This window comes from Spea bombifrons, chromosome 5 (genome assembly GCF_027358695.1).
Source record: "Spea bombifrons isolate aSpeBom1 chromosome 5, aSpeBom1.2.pri, whole genome shotgun sequence".
NCBI lineage: Eukaryota > Metazoa > Chordata > Amphibia > Anura > Pelobatidae > Spea > Spea bombifrons.
In genome coordinates, this window is record NC_071091.1 from 40166069 (window position 1) to 40186773 (window position 20705).

At 40.3% G+C, this 20705-nt stretch overlaps 1 protein-coding gene across 1 annotated transcript in view; it reads left to right on the plus strand.

Annotated features, from left to right (window-relative positions):
* Window positions 1–20290, plus strand: part of TRANK1 (tetratricopeptide repeat and ankyrin repeat containing 1) — an 80424-nt gene extending 60134 nt beyond the window's left edge. The window contains exons 16-24 of the mRNA XM_053468276.1: window positions 1297–1440; window positions 2673–2829; window positions 4191–4279; window positions 4468–4571; window positions 4662–4791; window positions 6100–6245; window positions 13482–16426; window positions 18213–18314; window positions 19804–20290. Coding sequence (XP_053324251.1) covers window positions 1297–1440; window positions 2673–2829; window positions 4191–4279; window positions 4468–4571; window positions 4662–4791; window positions 6100–6245; window positions 13482–16426; window positions 18213–18314; window positions 19804–19910 — 3924 coding nt within the window. The 3' untranslated portion in view covers window positions 19911–20290. The remainder of the gene's footprint in view (window positions 1–1296; window positions 1441–2672; window positions 2830–4190; window positions 4280–4467; window positions 4572–4661; window positions 4792–6099; window positions 6246–13481; window positions 16427–18212; window positions 18315–19803) is intronic.
* Window positions 20291–20705: the final 415 nt, after the last annotated feature.

A 20705-nucleotide genomic window follows, 5' to 3' on the forward strand; every position in this document is an offset into this window, starting at 1 on the left:
TCCTACTCCCCGATACGCTCAGACAACCTCCCCCTGCCAGCACTTCCCACGGGGGGGGGGAGCCTGTGCCGGCACGGGAGGTTGTCTAAGCGTGTTTTACCTCTGACCCCCCCCCCGACTTACCGGAGCAGACTCCCGGGTGTCTTGCGGGGCCGGCGGGGGACATCTACGCAATACGCGTATACAACTTCCGGTGCCGGTTGTATACGCGTATTGCGTAGATGTCCCCCGCCGGCCCCGCAAGACACCCCCGGGAGTCTGCTCCGGTAAGTCGGGGGGGGGGGGTCAGAGGAGGACAGTGGCAGAATATCTCGGGGGGGGAGGAGGAGGACAGTGGCAGCATATCTCAGGGGGGGGGCAGTGGCAGGATATCTCGGGGGGGGACACAGTGGTAGCATGTTTTTTTTTGGTGCTTTTTTAAAGAAAAAAACTTTTTCTTTAAAAAAGCACCAAACTTTTAGGGTGCGGCCTATATACGGGGGCGGCCTATATCCGAGCCAATACGGTACGTATGTATGTATGCATGTATATATATATATATATATATATATATATATATATATATATATATATATATATATATATATATATATATATATACATACACACACACACACACACCTCCAGAAATGCCTTTTAACCCCCTATATGCCACTCTGCCCCATGAAATGCCTTTTAACCCCCTATATGCCACTCTGGCATATAGGGGGTTAAAAGGCATATCATGGGGCAGAGTGGCATAAAGGAGGGTATAAGACATTTCTGGAGGCAGAGTGGCATATAGAGGGTTAAAAGGCACATCATGGGGCAGAGTAGCAACGGGGGGGGGCAGGTTGGCAAATAAAAAATATATATTTTTCTCAATCATAGCTTTTATTAAATATAAATAAATTGTTAAGATGAATTAATATTTACTATAGGGTAGTCTTATATTCAGGCTTTTTGTTTTTTTCCTAAATTAATATTTAGATTTTGGGGGGTCGTCTTATAATCGAGCAAATACGGTACCTCTACCCCCTCCAATAACTATTGTCTCTGTGCATCTAATTAGTACAGTTGTTGGACTAAACACATGATACAATGTGCACGGTTTACTGCATTTTAGTGTGTGAACCTAAGTGGGTAAAGGCATGGTTAAAGTTTATAACAGGGAAAAAAGGGGATTAAAAATCGTAATTTGCTTATAATTTCTGTTTATAATTTTCATTTCTGGTTGACCCTGTAAACCCACTAAGATCTTCCAAATACTGTTAACTTGAATAACTGAACTTGAAATTAAACCTTTTCTGACATTAGGCTTCCAAGGAGTGGAGAATCATCTCTTCCTTTAGCCCGGTATCACAAGAGACTGAAGACAGACAAACCATTATCGAGGTTTCTTTGGATAAAATGTTCATATCTTCAATCAGACAAGAAGGGATAAATCCAGAAATGCATAAGGTACAGTCTCAGACATTAATTTAAAAAGAGTAAGGCTAGCACTTAAACAACACGAAAAATAAACATATATGCTAATGCAATCAATGTTTACTGAGTGTAATACCAAAATACAGAAAAAGAATTAAGATTTTAGAATGAGGTATATTTAAGCAAGTCAGTCACATTTCACAAATCCAACACCTGTGTAATGGTGTTTAAAAACTAAAACTCAGTTTGTGTTTATCCTGGGAGCAAACATCTTAAAAGATTGGTCCTTAGTCCCTAACTTTTTAAAATGTATAATGCATATTGAAGACAATTTTACACACACTCTAAGGCGTCTTATTGTGTCAAAATCAGTGCAAGCATTCTTTAATTGTTGAGATTAGAGAGTGAGACCACTCATTTTACGTCTCCCCTGTTGCCTTTCCTGACAGGATACGTTATGAATACACAGTCTCCCAATTTTCTAGGCTGCAGCAATGACTTGAAACCAAGCAATGTTTAACACTCAGACCCTAATCCACACATACATACTTTAAAAAAGCATGAACATTTTTTCACCTAAACACTTAATTAATGAATTTAGATATTGTAAAAGCTGTAATAGTGACACTATAAGTGTTTGTCAATGCAAATCTTCACCAGATTTATTTATTTTAAGTGTGAATCATTTAATATCACAAATATTTGAATGCATTTTTAATAATGCAATTACTAGGACTTTTTTTTTGAGTGATGTTTTCAATAAACCTGACTACTACTTGGAGTTCTGTCTTTTTAACTTCATATTCACTATAACAATTCCAAACATGTCAACATGTGATGACCATAAAGTGTGAGGTTTTATGTTGTTAGACAAATATATGACATAACATAAAGGAAAGTTATATTCTTTCCAAATGCTGCGTTCACAGAAATAAAGCCAGACGGTTTGTGAAAATTTAAATTTCTGTATCTTATGGGATGAATGACATAATGTATTTGACTGCTTCTAGCTGAATGAATTCACTGCGTGGCAGACTCCTTTACTCAGAGATTGAGTTAACAGCAAATCACCACATCACTAGGCTCACATGCTCTCCTACTGGTTCCCCTCTGTTGAGTAGATTCCACATTAAACCCAGTGCTCCTATGGCACTGGTAGGACGTGCTCGGGTGTCAGTGACCTAAAGTGTTAAGTGACCAAAAGTGTTTCAATGTACACTATAATAATTATTGTTTACACTAAAAACTATTTATTTTATATACAGCTACTCAATGAAGAACTAAAACAATTATACACAGCTATTACAAGGGCCAGAGTGAACCTGTGGATATTTGATGAGAATCAAGAGAAACGAGCCCCGGCTTTTCAATATTTCATCAAAAGAAACCTTGTCAAAGTGGTTAGGACAGATGAAAACAAAGGTACACATGTAATATAATAGGTCAAAGCGAAAACATAAATTACTTGATTTACAGTTCATCTCACCACCAAGAATATAATATATAACATAGCTCATGTACAATAGTATTGAAGATTCTCATTCATAATTTGTATTTAACATTCAAGCCTCTTTATTCAGGATGGTTTGCATGCAGTGGCTTTTGATAAATCAGGTATCAAATCTAATCAGATATATATACATACATACACACACACACACTGGCCACTTTATTAGGTACACTTGTTCAATTGCTTGTTAACACAAATAGCTAATCAGCCAATCACATGGCAGCAACTCAATGCATTTAGGCAGGTAGACATGGTCAAGACAACTTGCTGAAGTCCAAACCGAGCATTAGAATGGGGAAGAAAGGGGATTTAAATGACTTTGAACTTGACATGGTTGTTGATGCCAGATGGGCTGGTCTGAGTATTTCAGAAACTGCTGATCTACTGGGATTTTCACACACAACCATCTCTAGGCTTGACGGAGAATGATCCAAAAGGACAAAATATCCAGTGAGCAGTGGTTGTGTGGACGAAACTGCCTTGTTGAGGTCAGAGGAGAGTGGGCAGATTGGTTCGAGATGACAGAAAGGCAACAGTATCTCAAATAACCACTTGTTACAACCAAAGTATGCAGAATACCATATCTGAACGTACAACACGTCGAACCTTGAAGTAGATGGGCTACAGCAGCAGAATCCCACACCAGGTGCCACTCCTTTCAGCTAAGAATAGGAAACTGAGGCTACAATTCGCACAAGCTCACAAAAATTGGACAATGGAAGAGTGGAAGAATGTTGCCTGGTCTGATGAGTCTCAATTCCAGCTGAGACATTCAGATGGCAGTGTCAGACTTTGGCGAAAACATGAAAGCATGGATTCATCCTGCCTTGTATCAATGGTTCAGGCTGGTGGTGACAGCGACAAATCTGCAGCAACTGCCATCATGTCCATATGGACCAAAATCTGAGGAATTTTTCCAGCACCTTGTAGAAAGTATGTCACAAAGAATGAAGGCAACAGGGCGTCCAACCCAGTACTAGCAAGGTGTACCTAATAAAGTGGCCAATGAGTGTATATATGTAGTTAATTTTGTGTTCATAGTCTTGTTTGCCTTAACAAACATATTTCCTTAAATGTTGGTACATCGACATGACTCATTCTTTATTTAACTTCAATGTAAACCAGGTTACCCAAGATTACTTACTCATCAGTTGCCTGATATTTGTCAGCCACACACACCCAGTGCTTCTTCCTTATGGGGACAGGGCATTAGATAACTGCAATTTCAAAATGCCCATAATGTTTCTATAACTAAACTTTATTCTCTCATTAGACCTTGATGACAAAATGTTTGTGAGGACTTCATCCAAAGAGGAGTGGATTTCTCAAGGAGATTATTATGCAAAACACAAATGTTGGAAGGTAAACCTTGCAATCTCATTAGTGTACATTTAGTTAGCAATCTCACTTTTTCAGTTTCTGAAAACATTGGCAGTTTTCTCTTTTCTGCATACTGAGTTTTATTTTCAATGTATCCATAATGCTAAAGCACTACTGTCAAAATAGCCTGTATGCATAGATTTGACATTTTAGTGATCTTTTGTTTTCAGGTTGCTGCTAAATGCTACCAAAAGGGTGGAGCAAAAGATAAAGAACACCTTGCTTTTGCCAATGATGCAGTCCTAAATTTACAGTCCAGAAAGACTAATGCAAGGTAAAGAATGATTATTTTTCTAATACAAATAAAAACTGTTTATAAGCATCCCTTGGCATTAACAATTATATATTTTCTCTTGTTGTAAAGGGATAAAGTGGAATATATAAGGCTTGCTAAAACGTATTTACAATGTGGAGAATCTAAACTGGCTCTCAAGTGCTTAACGTGGGCCAAAGAATATCGTCTCTGTGCAGAACTGTGTGAGAAACTGAAAAAGGTATATTAAATGTTTGTTGCCTCACCATATCTATTTCCATTAACTAACTTTTTTAACCTTCAAATATTTAAATGACACAATAATCCTCATTTTTATTTTAGGAAATGCTCAGAATTGCTCTTGGGGTGATTCCAGAACTGCCACTTAAATAACTGTGCAAATTCACTGTGTAGTTCTTTTCGTATAGTTCTGTGCACTTGGTACTGTGCAGGCAGAATTGTGGTTACGCAAACATGTACTCCTCCTGTACAGTTCTTATTCTCAATGCTAGCATGCCAGATCATGGGAAGAGGAGTGTGGCTCAGCCAACTGTTTTTAATATAAGCATCATATGACAAGTAGTATGGAAAAAATTGAAGGATAAATATGGCATAACTGTTCCTTTAAAGGGAAACAGAAGTATGATAGACGAGGGGGCTAAGATTAAAAAAGAAGCAAACCACAAAGTTATCAAAGAGTCTGGTATGGCCCTTGATAATCAATAGTTAAGTCAGGTAGTTTAAAGTTGCTGATTCAGTTACTGAAAAATAAAAAACACAAATGAAAGAATGCACATAATTAACAGATCCCGAAAAAAAAATCTACCTGCCCCACCAGGGGTTAATATATCAACATAAGAAACAGGGGGCAAATAAGCATAAAAATAAAGATAATACTCCAGACTTAACTTACCCAGTGGTGCTTATTTGTCCTGTTTTTCTTCTGTTGATATATTAACCCCTGGTGGGGCAGGTAGAAGTGGAAGTGAAGGGAAGTAGCGGAGGTTGCGCACATCTGGATTCTTGAGTTATAATACGATCTCTATTTGAGGTCAGATTATAGAAGGGGAGGATTTTTCAGAGCATTTACTGAAAAAAAACCATTTTATAAAATCGATAAAAATCGATTCAACTAATCAACTAATTCGTTGTTGCAGCCCTACATATTTTGATATTTTCTTTCGGAAAATGCTTAATTGTCATTTGCTACAAATGCAGACACTGATTGCTAAGGTACAAATGTTTAACTCTACATGACAGAGTATTTAGAAGCCTAAAGCAGAAGTTTATTCCTCTAATTTACCATATGTTTGTTCCAGGTGATTGCTATATAACTTCCAGTTTAGCTTCTTAACATATATGAAAATCCATCTATGCAAATGTATTAAGTTAAGTGAAACAATCAACATTTCCTCTAGTGTAAAACCAGCTTGTTTTCATAATCTAGAACCTTGCCACCCAAAAAGAGGCGAGAAGGGTGTAGTATACACAATATGACTGTAATTTGCAATCGATATTCTCCAATTAACTACATTTTTATATTACACAGACAAAGGATGCAGGATATTTTTATAAAAGGATTCAAGAGTACAAACTTGCTGCTCAGTGCTTTGAAAAGGCTGGGGAATTTGAGCTGGCAATGGACCTATACATAAAAGAAAAGATGTTTGAAGAGGCTGCTGAGGTTGTTGAAAGGTAAGAAAATAGAATGGAAAATGATATTTAGGACTTGAAATAGAAATGCCAGATATCTGGTATAATAACACAACTTAAACAGGTATAATACCTTGATGCTGCAGACCCAACACACTTACCACACGTGTTAAAAGATAGTACATGTACCAGAAAAATAAGGTGCTGCGCAAAATTTACAAAAGCTACCATAATATGTATGAAAATTAAACAGTACTCAAATTTATCTAAGTGGACTCTTCAGTAGGTTCCTCTGTTGGAAAGCCCATGGAGCTCTTTCAGGTGAATGGAATGGAGCTTCTTCCTTTTACCGGTATAACAGAAGAGGACCAGAGTTAAAATAAATAAATAAAATAAAAGTTGTATCTTACATAGGAAAATACTTTAAAGCTCCCATGGAGAGGACCATAATCTTGCTGTGCAGTAGCAGTGACAGCTTGAGTCTCACAAAATTCTTTTGTGTCCACTTCCTCAATGGGCGTATTCAGCACAACACATTTCACCAATCAGCTTCCTTGGGTGCAAAATCTCTCCTCCAGTCTTCCCATTTATAGAACCATTAACTCCTTCTATACCAATCACCATCAATTAAGTCCATTAACCCCTTCTGTACTCAATTAAAATAAAGATACATTTGATAAATAAAACAAATAAAGTGCTAGTGTCGTATATGGGGTCATCACATAAGAAATAGCCACAAATACATAATTAAAAAAAAATGTATATACTAAATAATTGTCACGACACAGCGTACAGAGGAGACTCCGTAGTCAGGTAGGACTGGCAGGGATGGTCCAGAGAGCCGAGGTCAGGATACCGGAGAGCAGGATAATCGAGGAGCAAGCCGAGGTCAGGATACCGGAGAGCAGGATAATCGAGGAGCAAGCCGAGGTCAGGATACCAGAGATCAGGATAGTCAAGGAACAAGCCGAGGTCAAATACAGGAATCAAGCAGGAAAACGCTATCTGGGTGCTAGCACAGGGCATAGACGACCATCAGAAGGCAAAGTCTCAGAGTTCTGAAGTCTCTTAAATAGGCACAGGAAGTTAGGCACTAATTGGAGGTTTCCCGCCAAATTTTCAAAGTGCCGTTACGTCACTTCCTGCGTGGCCATCTTGTGGTTGGCGATTCCGTAATCTTCCCATATAGGTTGGGGTAGTACCTGCCGGCGCCACTAGGTGGCGTGCAGAAGAACGAGTCTGGACTCCAGAGAAGGACGCGTCTCCCGGCTGCAGCTGCTGGGAGGATCTTGTGCAGGTAGGTGGTCTCCCTCTTCCTCGCGGCGGCTGCGGCTGCTGTGTAGAAGCGGGAGGTCTCCCCCTTCTCCGCGGTGGCTGCGGCTGCTGGGTAGACGAGGGAGGTCTTCCCCTTCTGCGCGGTGGCTGTGGCTGGGACTGCCGTGCGGAGGCAGGGGGTCTCCCTCTTCCTCGCGGCAGTTGCGGCTGGAGCTGCCGTGCAGAGGCGGGGGGTCTCCCCCTTCTTAGCGGCGCTTGCTGCTGCTGGTCCGAAGCGGGGGGTCTCCCCTCTCTTCGCGGCAGCAGCGGCCGCCGGACCGAAGCGGGGGGTCTCCCCCTACCTCGCGGCTGCTGCGGTTGCTGACCGGGAGGTCTAACCGCTGGGGCCGTAACAGTACCCCTCCTCAAAGGGGCGACCTCTGGGCGACCCCTGTTAGAGCAACTCTGCCCTCTAGCCAGGAATGCACGCACAAGGTGGGGAGCATGAAATCGAGCCTCCGGTACCCAGGAACGATCCTCTGGGCCAAGTCCCCTCCAATGAATCAGATATTGGAGACTCCCTTGTTGCCTGCGAGACTTCAGGATAGCTTGAGGAGTACGTCCAGAAATATCAGTGGCCGAAGTCTCCGAAACAGAGGATCTGGTCGAAAAGCGGTTGCAAACCAGCGGCTTCAATAGGGAGACATGGAAGACTCTGGGAATACGGAGTGTCCTAGGCAGAGAGAGTTCATAGGCGACAGGGTTCACCCGGCGGACAATCGAGAAAGGACCGATAAAACGTGGTGCCGGCTTCATGCTGGGTACTCTGAGTCGCAGGTACCTTGTAGACAACCACACTCTGTCCCCAGGAGAATAGGCAGGATTCCTAGAACGACGTTTGTTGGCTTGGAGTTCCTGTCGCTCACCAGCCAATTCTAGAGCCCTCCGCACCGAAGCCCACGTAGACTGGATAGTCACCAACCGCTCCTCCAGTACTGGATCAGTGGACGTAGGGAAGGCGCCAGGAAAGGGTTGAGGGTGAAGACCATACACACAATAGAAGGCGGACTCTCCAGTGGACTCTTGTACCGCATTATTGCGAGCAAATTCAGCCAATGGCAACAGGTCAACCCAATCGTCCTGATGATGGTTAATGAATATGCGCAGGTACTGTTCGAGGTGCTGGTTAGCCCTCTCTGCTGCGCTGTTGGACTGTGGGTGGTATGCGGAGGAAAAGGCCAGGGTGAGGCAATGTGCTTTACAGGACGCACTCCAGGCCGTGATCTGAGTCGTAGTCCAATCAATAGCAGGATTATGTACTTGTAACCACGGAAACCCCAATATAATGGGAATGGAGGGTGAGCGGATGACGAGAAGTTGCAATCGTTCCTTGTGTACGATCCCGACGGCAAGGTTGAGTGGAGCTGTAGAGCGAGAAATCTGGTCAGGATGAAGCGGTCTACCATCAATAGCCTCAACAGCTAACGGTACGGGCAGGGATAGGGTGGGAATGCGTTGCTGCTCACAAAACACCGAATCAATAAAGTTGCCGGCAGCGCCGGAATCCAGGAAAGCCTCAGTGTCAACGAATCCAGCATCCCAGACCAGACGGACCGGAACAGTCATGCGGGTGGTGAACCCGTTAGGGGAATAGTTCACCACACCTATGGTAGGTTCCCCTGGCCTACCTAGGTGCGGCGTTTCCCGGCCTGCTAGGACAGTGTCCGATGAAGTGACCCGAGAGTCCGCAGTAAAAGCATAATCCCTCCCGTCTCCGCCTGTTCCTCTCTCGTTCGGAGACCCGAGTGGCTCCCAACTGCATGGGTTCCTCAGACTGTTCGTTCGAGGGTTCGGCAGAAGAAAACTGAGGCGAGAAGCGTGTAGTAGATCTCCCACCCTTGTCACATAACTTCAGACTCTCACGTTGGGCTTGTCTTTGGCGGAGACGCAGATCAATCTGGGAAACATACGAAATCACGGAGTCTAGCTCCGTGGGTAAGTCTCTGGCAGCAGTCTCGTCCTTGAGGGTCTCAGAAAGTCCATTCAGGAAGGCGGCCACTAATGCCTCATTAGTCCAGTTCACCTCTCCCATCAGGGTCCGGAACTCTATAGCATACTCCAGAAGCGGACGGGACCCCTGACGAATGGTAAAGAGCGAATTAGAAGCGGTGGCCCTTCTACCCGGAGTATCAAACGCAGCACGTAGACTGGAAACGAATTCAGCATAGGAGCGCACTGTAGAGACGTTCCTCTCCCAAAGCGGTGAAGCCCATGCCAAGGCTTTATCCGTGAGGAGTGAAATGACGTATCCCACCTTGGCACGTTCAGTGGGAAAGGCGTAAGGAGACAGTTCAAAGTGTATCTCACACTGATTCAGGAAACCCCGACAGGTTGCTGGATCACCACCGTAACGTTGGGGTGGAGGCAGGTGAGCAGGAACCGTGGCTACTGGTAACGGGGGTGGAGTAGGAGCCGCCACAGGTTGAGGTACCTGCTGTGTAGGATCAGTACGCTGAAGCAAGGTCTGAAGGGCTTGAGCAAATTGATCCAGACGATGATCCATCTCGTCAAGTCGAGCCTCAGTGGACCCTTGTCCTACCGAAGCGGGTCTCATGATGGCCTTCTGATTCTGTCACGACACCGCGTACAGAGGAGACTCCGTAGTCAGGTAGGACTGGCAGGGATGGTCCAGAGAGCCGAGGTCAGGATACCGGAGAGCAGGATAATCGAGGAGCAAGCCGAGGTCAGGATACCGGAGAGCAGGATAATCGAGGAGCAAGCCGAGGTCAGGATACCAGAGATCAGGATAGTCAAGGAACAAGCCGAGGTCAAATACAGGAATCAAGCAGGAAAACGCTATCTGGGTGCTAGCACAGGGCATAGACGACCATCAGAAGGCAAAGTCTCAGAGTTCTGAAGTCTCTTAAATAGGCACAGGAAGTTAGGCACTAATTGGAGGTTTCCCGCCAAATTTTCAAAGTGCCGTTACGTCACTTCCTGCGTGGCCATCTTGTGGTTGGCGATTTCGTAATCTTCCCATATAGGTTGGGGTAGTACCTGCCGGCGCCACTAGGTGGCGTGCAGAAGAACGAGTCTGGACTCCAGAGAAGGACGCGTCTCCCGGCTGCAGCTGCTGGGAGGATCTTGTGCAGGTAGGTGGTCTCCCTCTTCCTCGCGGCGGCTGCGGCTGCTGTGTAGAAGCGGGAGGTCTCCCCCTTCTCCGCGGTGGCTGCGGCTGCTGGGTAGACGAGGGAGGTCTTCCCCTTCTGCGCGGTGGCTGTGGCTGGGACTGCCGTGCGGAGGCAGGGGGTCTCCCTCTTCCTCGCGGCAGTTGCGGCTGGAGCTGCCGTGCAGAGGCGGGGGGTCTCCCCTCTCTTCGCGGGAGGTCTAACCGCTGGGGCCGTAACAATAATATTTTTTTTTAAAAAACTTAGCCTGTAATACATAACATAATTACCTAGTCACTACTACAGGCTTTTTCACAAATAATGACATATATGCGCTCATAAAGTACTGCATAACATGCAAAAGGCTGGTAATTATAGCGGAGTACTGGTGTTGCGATAGTTAACTTAAAGTGCAAACTGCTTCAAGGTCTACCTGAAATGCACATAGCCACCATACACATAGCAGCATGAAACTTTACTGCTCAAGTTATCATAATAAAATACTTAAATCAAAAGAAATTTATTTAATCAAAAAAAGAAAAAAAGGGGGTGGGGGTTGGTGTGTTATAGCAATTGCATTCTACATAGGATTAACAAACATTGTTACATACAAAATTTATACCGTCATAGCTCTTGCTACATATTGCAAGATTCCAACATACAGTTCTGGGCTACAGATGAACACATCTGTCTAATACAGCTTTAAAGTATTTTCCTATGTAAGATACTACTTTTTAAATTTATATTAAAGTTGTTACTCATTTTAACTATCCCTTCTCCGATCCTCTTTTGTTATACCGGTACAAGGAAGAAGCTCCATTCCATTCCCCAGAAGGGGCTCCATGGGCTTTCCAACAGAGGAACCTAAATTCAAGTACTGTTATTTTTCACACATATTGTGGTGCCCTATGTAAATATTGCACAGCACCTTATTTTTCCGTTTTGAAGAAAATAGAATGATAGATGTTGAAGGTGCCCTTTATAAAGTTCCATTTGTTGGTTTGAACCACATTATATTGAATTCACTCAGTTGTGTGCTTTTTTGTTCACTTTTTTCTTGCTAACTTGAGGTTTTATTTAAACTAAAGAGACATTTTAGACATGCGATCAATAAAACAGTTAATTGTAAATGAATGAGTATCTTGATTTACATAAAATAGTTGTGGCTTTTAAGTTGAAACAGTCTAATATCAAAAAGGACCACAGAGTGGACAGAAAGGATGAGTGAAGTAATTAGAAAAGTAGAAGAAATGTAAAACTAGGAGTCATAAGAGCCTGGACTTACCAAGATCTCAGTGTGAATACAGGTGGAGCAGAGCCAAAGGAGACTCATAATAGGTGCCCCATGGTTCTCAGGTTTAATAAAGGGTCTATAATTGTATTGGCCATAAAAGTTACACAAAATAGTGAATGAAAATCCCCCCTGGTGCACAGTTTTCCAATTTTCCAATATACAATATCTTCCAAAAGTTTTGTATATGCGAAACAAAGAGAAAAGAAAAAGGAATAGTGTGGTATTCTTAATTTATATAACACATATGGAAGTTTGATATAGATTGAATCTTGCATTTAGGTAGAGACAACTTGTTGCCTTCATATAAGGCGGTGCTGCCTTGCAATGCAGTGTTGTTACTGCATTCAGTCCCCAGATATAAAGAGGGTTTGGCACTCATCCAGTTAAGAAGGGAGTCTAATGCAGTTAAAAAAAGAAGATGGCACACAAGCAAGAGAAAAAAAAAATCAATGAATATTTAAATTCTTTAAATAAAGTATAAAGTATCCGCTTACATAAAAGATTCAGTCCATAAACATGAACTTCTGATGATGCATCAGAAGACCTTCTGGATACATATCTGGTAATGCAAGGCAGTTGGGGTGCCAGAATACAGCCTGGAGGGGACACGACACCGTGGATATATCACCTTCCTGCCCGTTTCATGATCAGAAATATTTCGCATTTTTGTTAGTGCCTGGTTCAAGGTATCAGCATTGTAGGTAATACCCAATTTCCTTTCCCATTGGGTCATGAATGCACGCCTGCAATCCTTGACGAGACTGGTTAATATAGAATAGTGGAAATGGCTTTGGGAGGGTAAGTGGCTTGGGAGCATAAGTAGATTAGTTCAAGAGTGTAACGCATAGTGCAAGGAGAATGTTGGTTTAAATTCAGGATGTGTCGAATTCCACGATACTTATAAAATTCCAGGCAAGTTTTTTCTTTAAGTATAGTCCCATTATCGTATAGCCGACCTTTCTGGGTCACACCTTTTGTCCCCCAAGTTCTGATCGATATATTCAATATAAGTGGGGAACTGAAAGTGGGGTAGCATCAATAAATGGTGTAGGGACATTAATCCTGGCTCTATACCTATCTCATGTAATAAGAGAAAGCTTGCTTCTTGGTAACATCGTATTTGGCTTGGAGATTGTTCACCTAAATTGTTATGGATATATTTCCTTATTTAGAATTAAAAAACAATTCTGGAGTTTGTAAACTCCTCAAAGGCTGGGAATTTCATCTGTCCTTGGAAAATACAGGCAAAAATCTAAAGAGGAACATAACTTTTTTCAGCCTTTATTTATTTATTTATTGATGTTCTAGTAGTGTAGCCTTAATAGTCCTTAATTATTAATAGTCCTCCCAAATTCCAACACTTCCTCAAGAAAGTATGTATTTCTGAAAAGCAGACTTTCTGGCCGGTTTCATGTAGTAAAATTGGCTGCAAAGGGATTATTGAAATGCTACTCAGCATGGTGTTTAGGACCTCTGTTATTCTCCAAGTGTAGTAATATCCTTGTCTGCCCAAAGCATCATTTTGCAATCAATGGCTTTTAATGTTTATTATTTATATTTTAGATGTGAAAAGAATAATCCAAACATTCACCAGTCATACACATCCAAACAGTTGTATCTTGAAGCTGCAGCTGAATATTTCAACAATAACAAACTAAAAAAAATGCTTGAAATTCTGTCCAAAATTGATGTAGAAGACCAGTTGTTATTCTTAAGGACACATAAACGATGGGCTGAAGCAGCCGACTTGCTTAAAAGTAAAGGACGATGTGATGAAGCTGCATCACTGATGAGGCAGCATGGGAAATTATTAGAAGCAGCAGACCTGACAATGAAGAGAGAATTTCGTGCCTCTTGTTTGCTTGCTGCGGCAAGATGCATGATAGCGGAAAGTAAAGATGCCAGCAATATTCTTACAGAGGCTATACAGCTTTTCAAAGATACTGAGAATAGAATTGGTGTGGCTGAAGCCATGCTTCTACAAGGAATTTTGGAAAGTGATTGTGAGAAGCTCCATCATTCATTTCAAGATTTCATGTCCTTATCTCACACTGCAGGTTCTGTGGAAGCACTCTACCAGTGTGTGAAGTGTGGAGATCCCGATCCATCACCCCTTTTTATTGTTTCAAATGTGTTAAATTCACTTCTAAGGCTAGTGAAAGCACTCAGAGAAACAAAAAACAATTTAGAGAGGGAAATGGTCAAATCCTGCTACGAGTTTTTTGGGATTGTAAAAGTAGAGGAAAATAATTGCTTCATTCCTCAATATGAAGGAGCAAGAATTGTTGAAGTCAAAATAGAAGAAAACTTTGAAATCAGAGACAAGAAAACCAAGGATGCAATGTATTGTATTGAGCTTAAAGATGTAAAACTAATGTTAGAAAAACACATTTTAAAAAGGTTATATGATATTTCTTCAAATGTATTTGACAGAGTTTATCCTGACATCTGCCCTAAGTATATAGCTGGCCTAGAGTGTGCAGATGAGAACTGCTCAGACTTTCACCGTCCTTTGCTGCGTCATGAGCTTAAAGAAATGATACACAACAAGATGGATTTAATATCAATCAGTGGATTGCTGCTAGAAGGAAGAAACTTTGCACAAGAACTTTCTCATTTGTTTCAAGAGAAACTAAATGTGTACGCTTTTCGGTTTTGCAGTTCTCTGTTAAAGTTGTATTTCCCTAAGCATTTTCATCTAAGAAGTGTTTCAGAAAACACAGTAGCACGCAAGATTTTCGAAGAAAAGCGACACAAGTCACAGCCTTCATATAGGGCCATGTTGAGTGAATATGTTGTCTCACTGTTTCAGCATGGAGATGATCGAACGAGAAGAGAGTCAACTGACCACTGGTTACAGGCAATGCAGATTCTTACGTTGTTTTCTAATTATCCGGATGGCTTGAAACGTTTCCTTGTGAAAGAGGAAACCCAGTACCACAAGGATTGTTTGCTTCAGAGCAAGCGAAAATTACTAGATGGCAAACATGGCATGCTGAAGGCTGATGCATCTTCTGGCCCTCCAGAAGGAACACACATACATTTTTTCAGACTTCTACAAAATGCGGTAGACCAACTTTACATCAACCAGAACCCAGAAAATTGTAAGACATATTTCTACAGATTTATGAATGTGTTTGTCAAAAAATGTACTGAACCATTGATTCCAAATATTGGCAATACAGTTATGCTTTTAGAGTATCAATTTGTTCTCTGCTGTGCAGTTCTTATGCGTTTCAGTATGGACACCCGAGTACTTCTACCTAAAAGTTACATATCCATTCTGCATCATTGGGAGTTCATGTTTGGGAGGAAAATGTCAAAGTCTGGGGTGAAAGACACATACTCTATTTTGTGGGAATTCAAAACAAGGGATGTAAGACAGACTACACGAAACTTCAGACACCATCTTTTTTACCTTGCTGCAGTTTTGTGTGGAGAAGAGAATGAACAATTCAATGTTCTACTTGATGCATTTAGTGACGTAGATTACATTTCTTCTGGGGAAGCCGAGAGAACACTGGTGCTTTGCTTGGTAATGATGGTGAATACCAAAGGGGTTTTGGATCCAAAAGCAAATTATATACTATGTAAGCATTTTTCATCTATTCAGAAATCTTTGATGGATATGAAAAAGCTATTTCCATCTAAAGTCTCCAACAGAATAGTTAATGTAGTGGACCGAGTTACTGTGCCTGTTAATGTGGAAAAAGTGGTTAACATCCTCCAGGAACTGCTTGTATTACGTGATGATGAACGCTTAGTTGAGTGCTCTTGGAGCTGGGATAAAGGACAAGTACGTGGTATCTATTTTAATGATAAATTCAACTTTAAAAAGTTTGCTCATGTTAAACATTCAGTAACAGATATTAAGATGGCTCATGTTCAGGAAGACAGAGAAATTTTTAATGAAGAAAAAGTAGATCTTGTGTCAGCCATAGCTTCACAGGTGCAACAGGAACTCTCAGCAATGCTTAAATTTGAGAAACTACTACTTCTTGTCTGTTTCTGTATAAAATGGAAAAGAGCTTGTCTAAGGATGAAAGTAAGACGGATGGAAGAAACCATTCCTGAAAACTTCAAAAGAGCATATGTCGACAGAACTCAGTGTGACCTTTGTGGGGTAAAATTTTTACAGAGTGGTTCGGTCACTTCACTTCCTGAAGAAACTGAGGAAGGGATTTCAGAAGCTGTGACTCCTATTGTTTGGGCAAAGGATGATATTGTTGGCAACACTCAGGAAGTAGGAGAGACTTATGAGATTCACATTACCAAAGAGAATCATAAAAACCAAAAGAGAGCCTATAACAATTACCTGAAATTTTACAAAGAGAAAGTGGAGAGAGTGCTTTGTGAAAGCAAATCTCTTTTGAAAACTATGGAAGAAACTACAGGACATGAATTGACCAAAGAAGTGTTCCGCTTGGAGCAAAATAAGACCGAAAACAAAATTAAGAAGATTGTTGACTTAATGGAAAGAATCTATGAGACTAAAACCTGGTGTGAAGGTAAGCACATATATTAATACCATATAAATATCATTTAAATTTCAATAACGACTAGTTTAAAGTTAACATGTATACATTTTAAAATGGCTTACTTTCAAGCTAATGAATATAATATAAAATTTACAATTTTCCTATATCTCTTTTTAAAGCAATTTAGATTTAAATTTTTCCTTCCAAAAAATTATGTTTTTTCTCCATGCACTCAATCTTCTTGTTGTTACAGTCCAGCATATAAAACAGCTGTTCTGTGCTGCTACTTCCGGTATCACAGAGGGCAAGAAGTCTTACTGTATAAGACCTTGCTATATCTCCCATTTCAAAGAAAATGGTCCTGCTTTATATTGTATAATTGCAAAAGTTTCTAATAATGAGGGTCACTCTTTAATGGTTTCTAGGTATATAGCTAAAACAATAGCTTAATGTTAGGAATGTCAAACTAGCATCTCTCCAGCTGTTTGTTAATCAAAACTGCTGTGACTGTACTTATTGATCAGACAAAACTTGACATGGATTCATGGGAGCTATTTACTATTTGCTACCACTTCTAAGCAATATGGCATAGGCAATATGTTTGCAAATTTGTATAACATTTTATATGGCATAGCTACTATTAAAAGTTAAGTTTTAATGGTAGGATTTTAGACACTTGTTTGAGGTAGGTTATCAATAGGGTTTGATTGCCCTTTAGAATCCTGCATTTATTTGGATTAGTTTGGAGCCTTCATTCTTGTGGTGTATTTATCTAAAAGAAGAATGAATGAGAAGAATGAGTCCGTAGTGGACGTGCAGCACTGTTTACTTTTTTCATACTTATGTTTCAAAATAATGAACAATGAGAAAGTTTAACATAAGGAATAAGAACTGCAAAGCCAAAGAGCTCATAGTATGCCACTTTATAAAGTCACCTTTCAAAACTCAAACGTGGTCACAACTATACTCTTATTAATGGCATTTGGTGGCAAACTGAACTCTTTTAGGCAGCTTTCTTTGATATGCCTTCTATTATTACATACTCTATATTGATGACTTCCAACTGTTTTGCTTTACGAAGGACAGTCCTGCTTTTGCTACAATACAATAATAAACTATAACTTGAATCATCAAAACATATTAAAGGTCAGGCCGTGCCCACACTTAAATATTCCACTCTTTTAATGCAGAGTTACAGAATAATAGACAAACCGCAAAGCCCCGCCCACAACCACACCCTTACACATCATACCCTGTCCTATCGTATAAATTTGGTGAACCTGGCTATCCTACCTCACCATTGTGTTTGGAATGCTCATGATCAGTACGCACGATTTTACTCTTACTAGAGAAGTGTTATTTCGGAACCCATATACACCGAGCCCAACAAACATGGAAATGTAAGTTAATTTTACCCTTTTGAATAGGATCAGAGTTTTAATGTATAATATTTGGTTAAATATGTGAACAAGTTTGGATGCAGAACAATTTAACTGCCTTTCTTGACAAGGGAGAGACAGTATACATTTTAACTTGTATTCAAAGCTTTCCTAAACATACCACAAAAAAAATATTTTGTGTTAAATATACTTTGCTTGCCCTTTGGTAAGCTGGAGAGGTGTTTGGGCAACCCCATCTCATGCAGGCGTTGGACCTAGGAAAGGTCTTAAGACAAAAAAGTAACTGTCCTTTCAATAATAATAAAATGATAATGTAGTTAATCTTTGGCTTTTTTTATATTTGTGGAACAATTTCAATTCTATGTTGTATTCATTCAGATGCATGTCCTAACTCTAGCTTTTATCATTAATTGCAGCTGATATGTCAATGGAAATCCCTCTGACAGAATTATCAGCAGGTATTCTGCATGCTCAAGAGTTACTCAGAAAAAATGAACAACATCTGTCTAAAAAAGAAGGTATATCCATTAATTTGTATATGTACAAAACCATTTGGGAAATCTAATGTAATCCAATAATTGTATTTAATATATGTAATTATGATTAGAATAGCTCATTATGAGTGTAAAACGTTGAAGTATAGAAAATGTGCCCATTGGCTTGGAGAGAATATAGATATATATATATATATATATATATTCACAATCAGGTTATTTGAATACGAATCATAGAACTGGACATGAGACAAAATATTAAGGTGAAGTATAACACTGATAATCATGTTATCATGGCACCTGCCAGTTGGTGGGATATATAATGCAGCAAGAGAACATTTGCCCTCAAAGTTGATGTGTTAGAAGCAGTCTACAGTGGCCAGTACCTATTAAAAGTGGGTCCAAGGAAGGAAAGGCGGTGAACCAACACGATCATGGGTGGCCAAGGCTCATTGATGCACATAGGAGGGAGGCGAAGGCTGGCCCGTGGGGTCAAATCCAATAGATGAGCTAGTGTAGCTTTTGATGGAGTCCATGATTCAATTGGTCAGGGCTGTTTTGGGGGGCAAAAGGGGGACCTACACAATATTAGGCATGTGGTTATAATGTTTTGGCTGATTTGTGTGTATATATATATATATATATATATACATATATATAATCATTGGACAACAATCAGAGTTTTCTAAAGTTGCCCTGAGTTGCCTTGGTCACATCGTATGTTTAGCCCACCACTACGCCAAAGTACTCCAATGACGGTGGGTCCCAACGCTAAGCCCTGCATACGAAAGTACCGATAAACTAAACATTGAATCCAAACACAGAACCGAGAAGGACATACCTTTAGACTGCAGACTGAGACAAACAGAACAAATGGGTGGGACACACCTTATAAAGGAAACAGAGCTGAAGCTAAGAGCAGACTGGAATCAAGGAATCAGAGGTACAGAACAGAGCATACGGAAATCCAGGAATGGATCACAGCAAAACATGGGAACTGAGGCAAGGCAGGGAAAAACAGAGATATGCAGCTCCGCAGCCTGGATGGACCCTGACATAGAGATGTTGAGCTTTAGGTAACGGGACGCCATCCATGATGCAATTAATGATAGACAGTCAGTGAGGTGAGTTAGAAGAGAGGGGGAAAGGTCAGGAGCAGAAATATAGATTAGGGCGTCATCTGCATATAGGTGGTACTGGAAACCAAAGAAAGAAATAAGTTGTCTGAGGGAAGAAGTTTAGATAGAGAATAGCAGAGGTCCAAGAACACTGCTACATGCCCTTTATTTCGACTTTTATAACATCTTTATAGGACTATGTAGCCGAGAGTTCATAGGACTAAAGAATGTCTCATATTATAATACAAAGTATGTTATTTTTGATATTCAAATATGGTGTATTTTTGTACATGTATTTGTTTTTTTTTTTAAACATTCATCTGTGTGAGATATGAGTATAAATAATAATAATCATTGAAATGCAGATCACATAATTGCATACATTTTAATTTCAGGTTTTCCAAAGGATGACATGTTTGAACACGAGGTTGACTATGGAGGATTTGAAGAGCTTTGTTGCAAGAAGTCAAAAAAAAACAAAAGGAGGTTTAAGAAACATTAAAAATATACCATGCATGTACGCATTAATGTTGCGATATAGGATAAGTGTTATGATCTAGTAAAGTAGCTTCAACATAGGTATACCTAAACAAGTATACCTAAAACATTCATTAATGTGCACATACAGACATGTTAAGGGAAAATTTGGCATCATTGTTTTATATAATGTCCATTTTGGATATATTTTTCTTATAAGAAAGTGGGTTATATCTTTGTTCAAAATTACTCTTTAAGATCTGTTCAGATAATATTTGCCCATGTTTAATGTAAATGTTGCTCATTGAGTTTATTGTATGGAGTTCCCTCTTCATTGCCTGTATCAGTTTTATACTAAACATTTACATTTCTTTTATACTAATAAAGTTAACATTACAAAGATAACTGATTATTTTTTCTTTTCCATATTTAGCATTTTTCAGATTTCCTTTTTGGGACAACCACATTTTTTTTTAAAGCTGCAATCCCAACTACTGGCATTAGGGACCTAAGTACATATTCCTTGCTTGCATTCAAAAGAACACTGTACAGAAATTCCTTACCATTTTTAATGTTGTACTTTTAATCATTTTGGGTATAATTTTGTTGTAACTATATGAATAACCACATAAATAACTAGTTTAACCCCTTCAGTCCCAACCTCCCCTGGGTTAGCCCCCAATATTTAGAATTTTAACAAAAGATCATTCAATTTGTTAGATCAACTGTTTTCTTTGTTAGATCTACTCTAAAATATGCAATATTAATAATCTTTTTTCAGGGGGGCTAACCCATAGCCAGCCCCCCTCAACAAAAAATT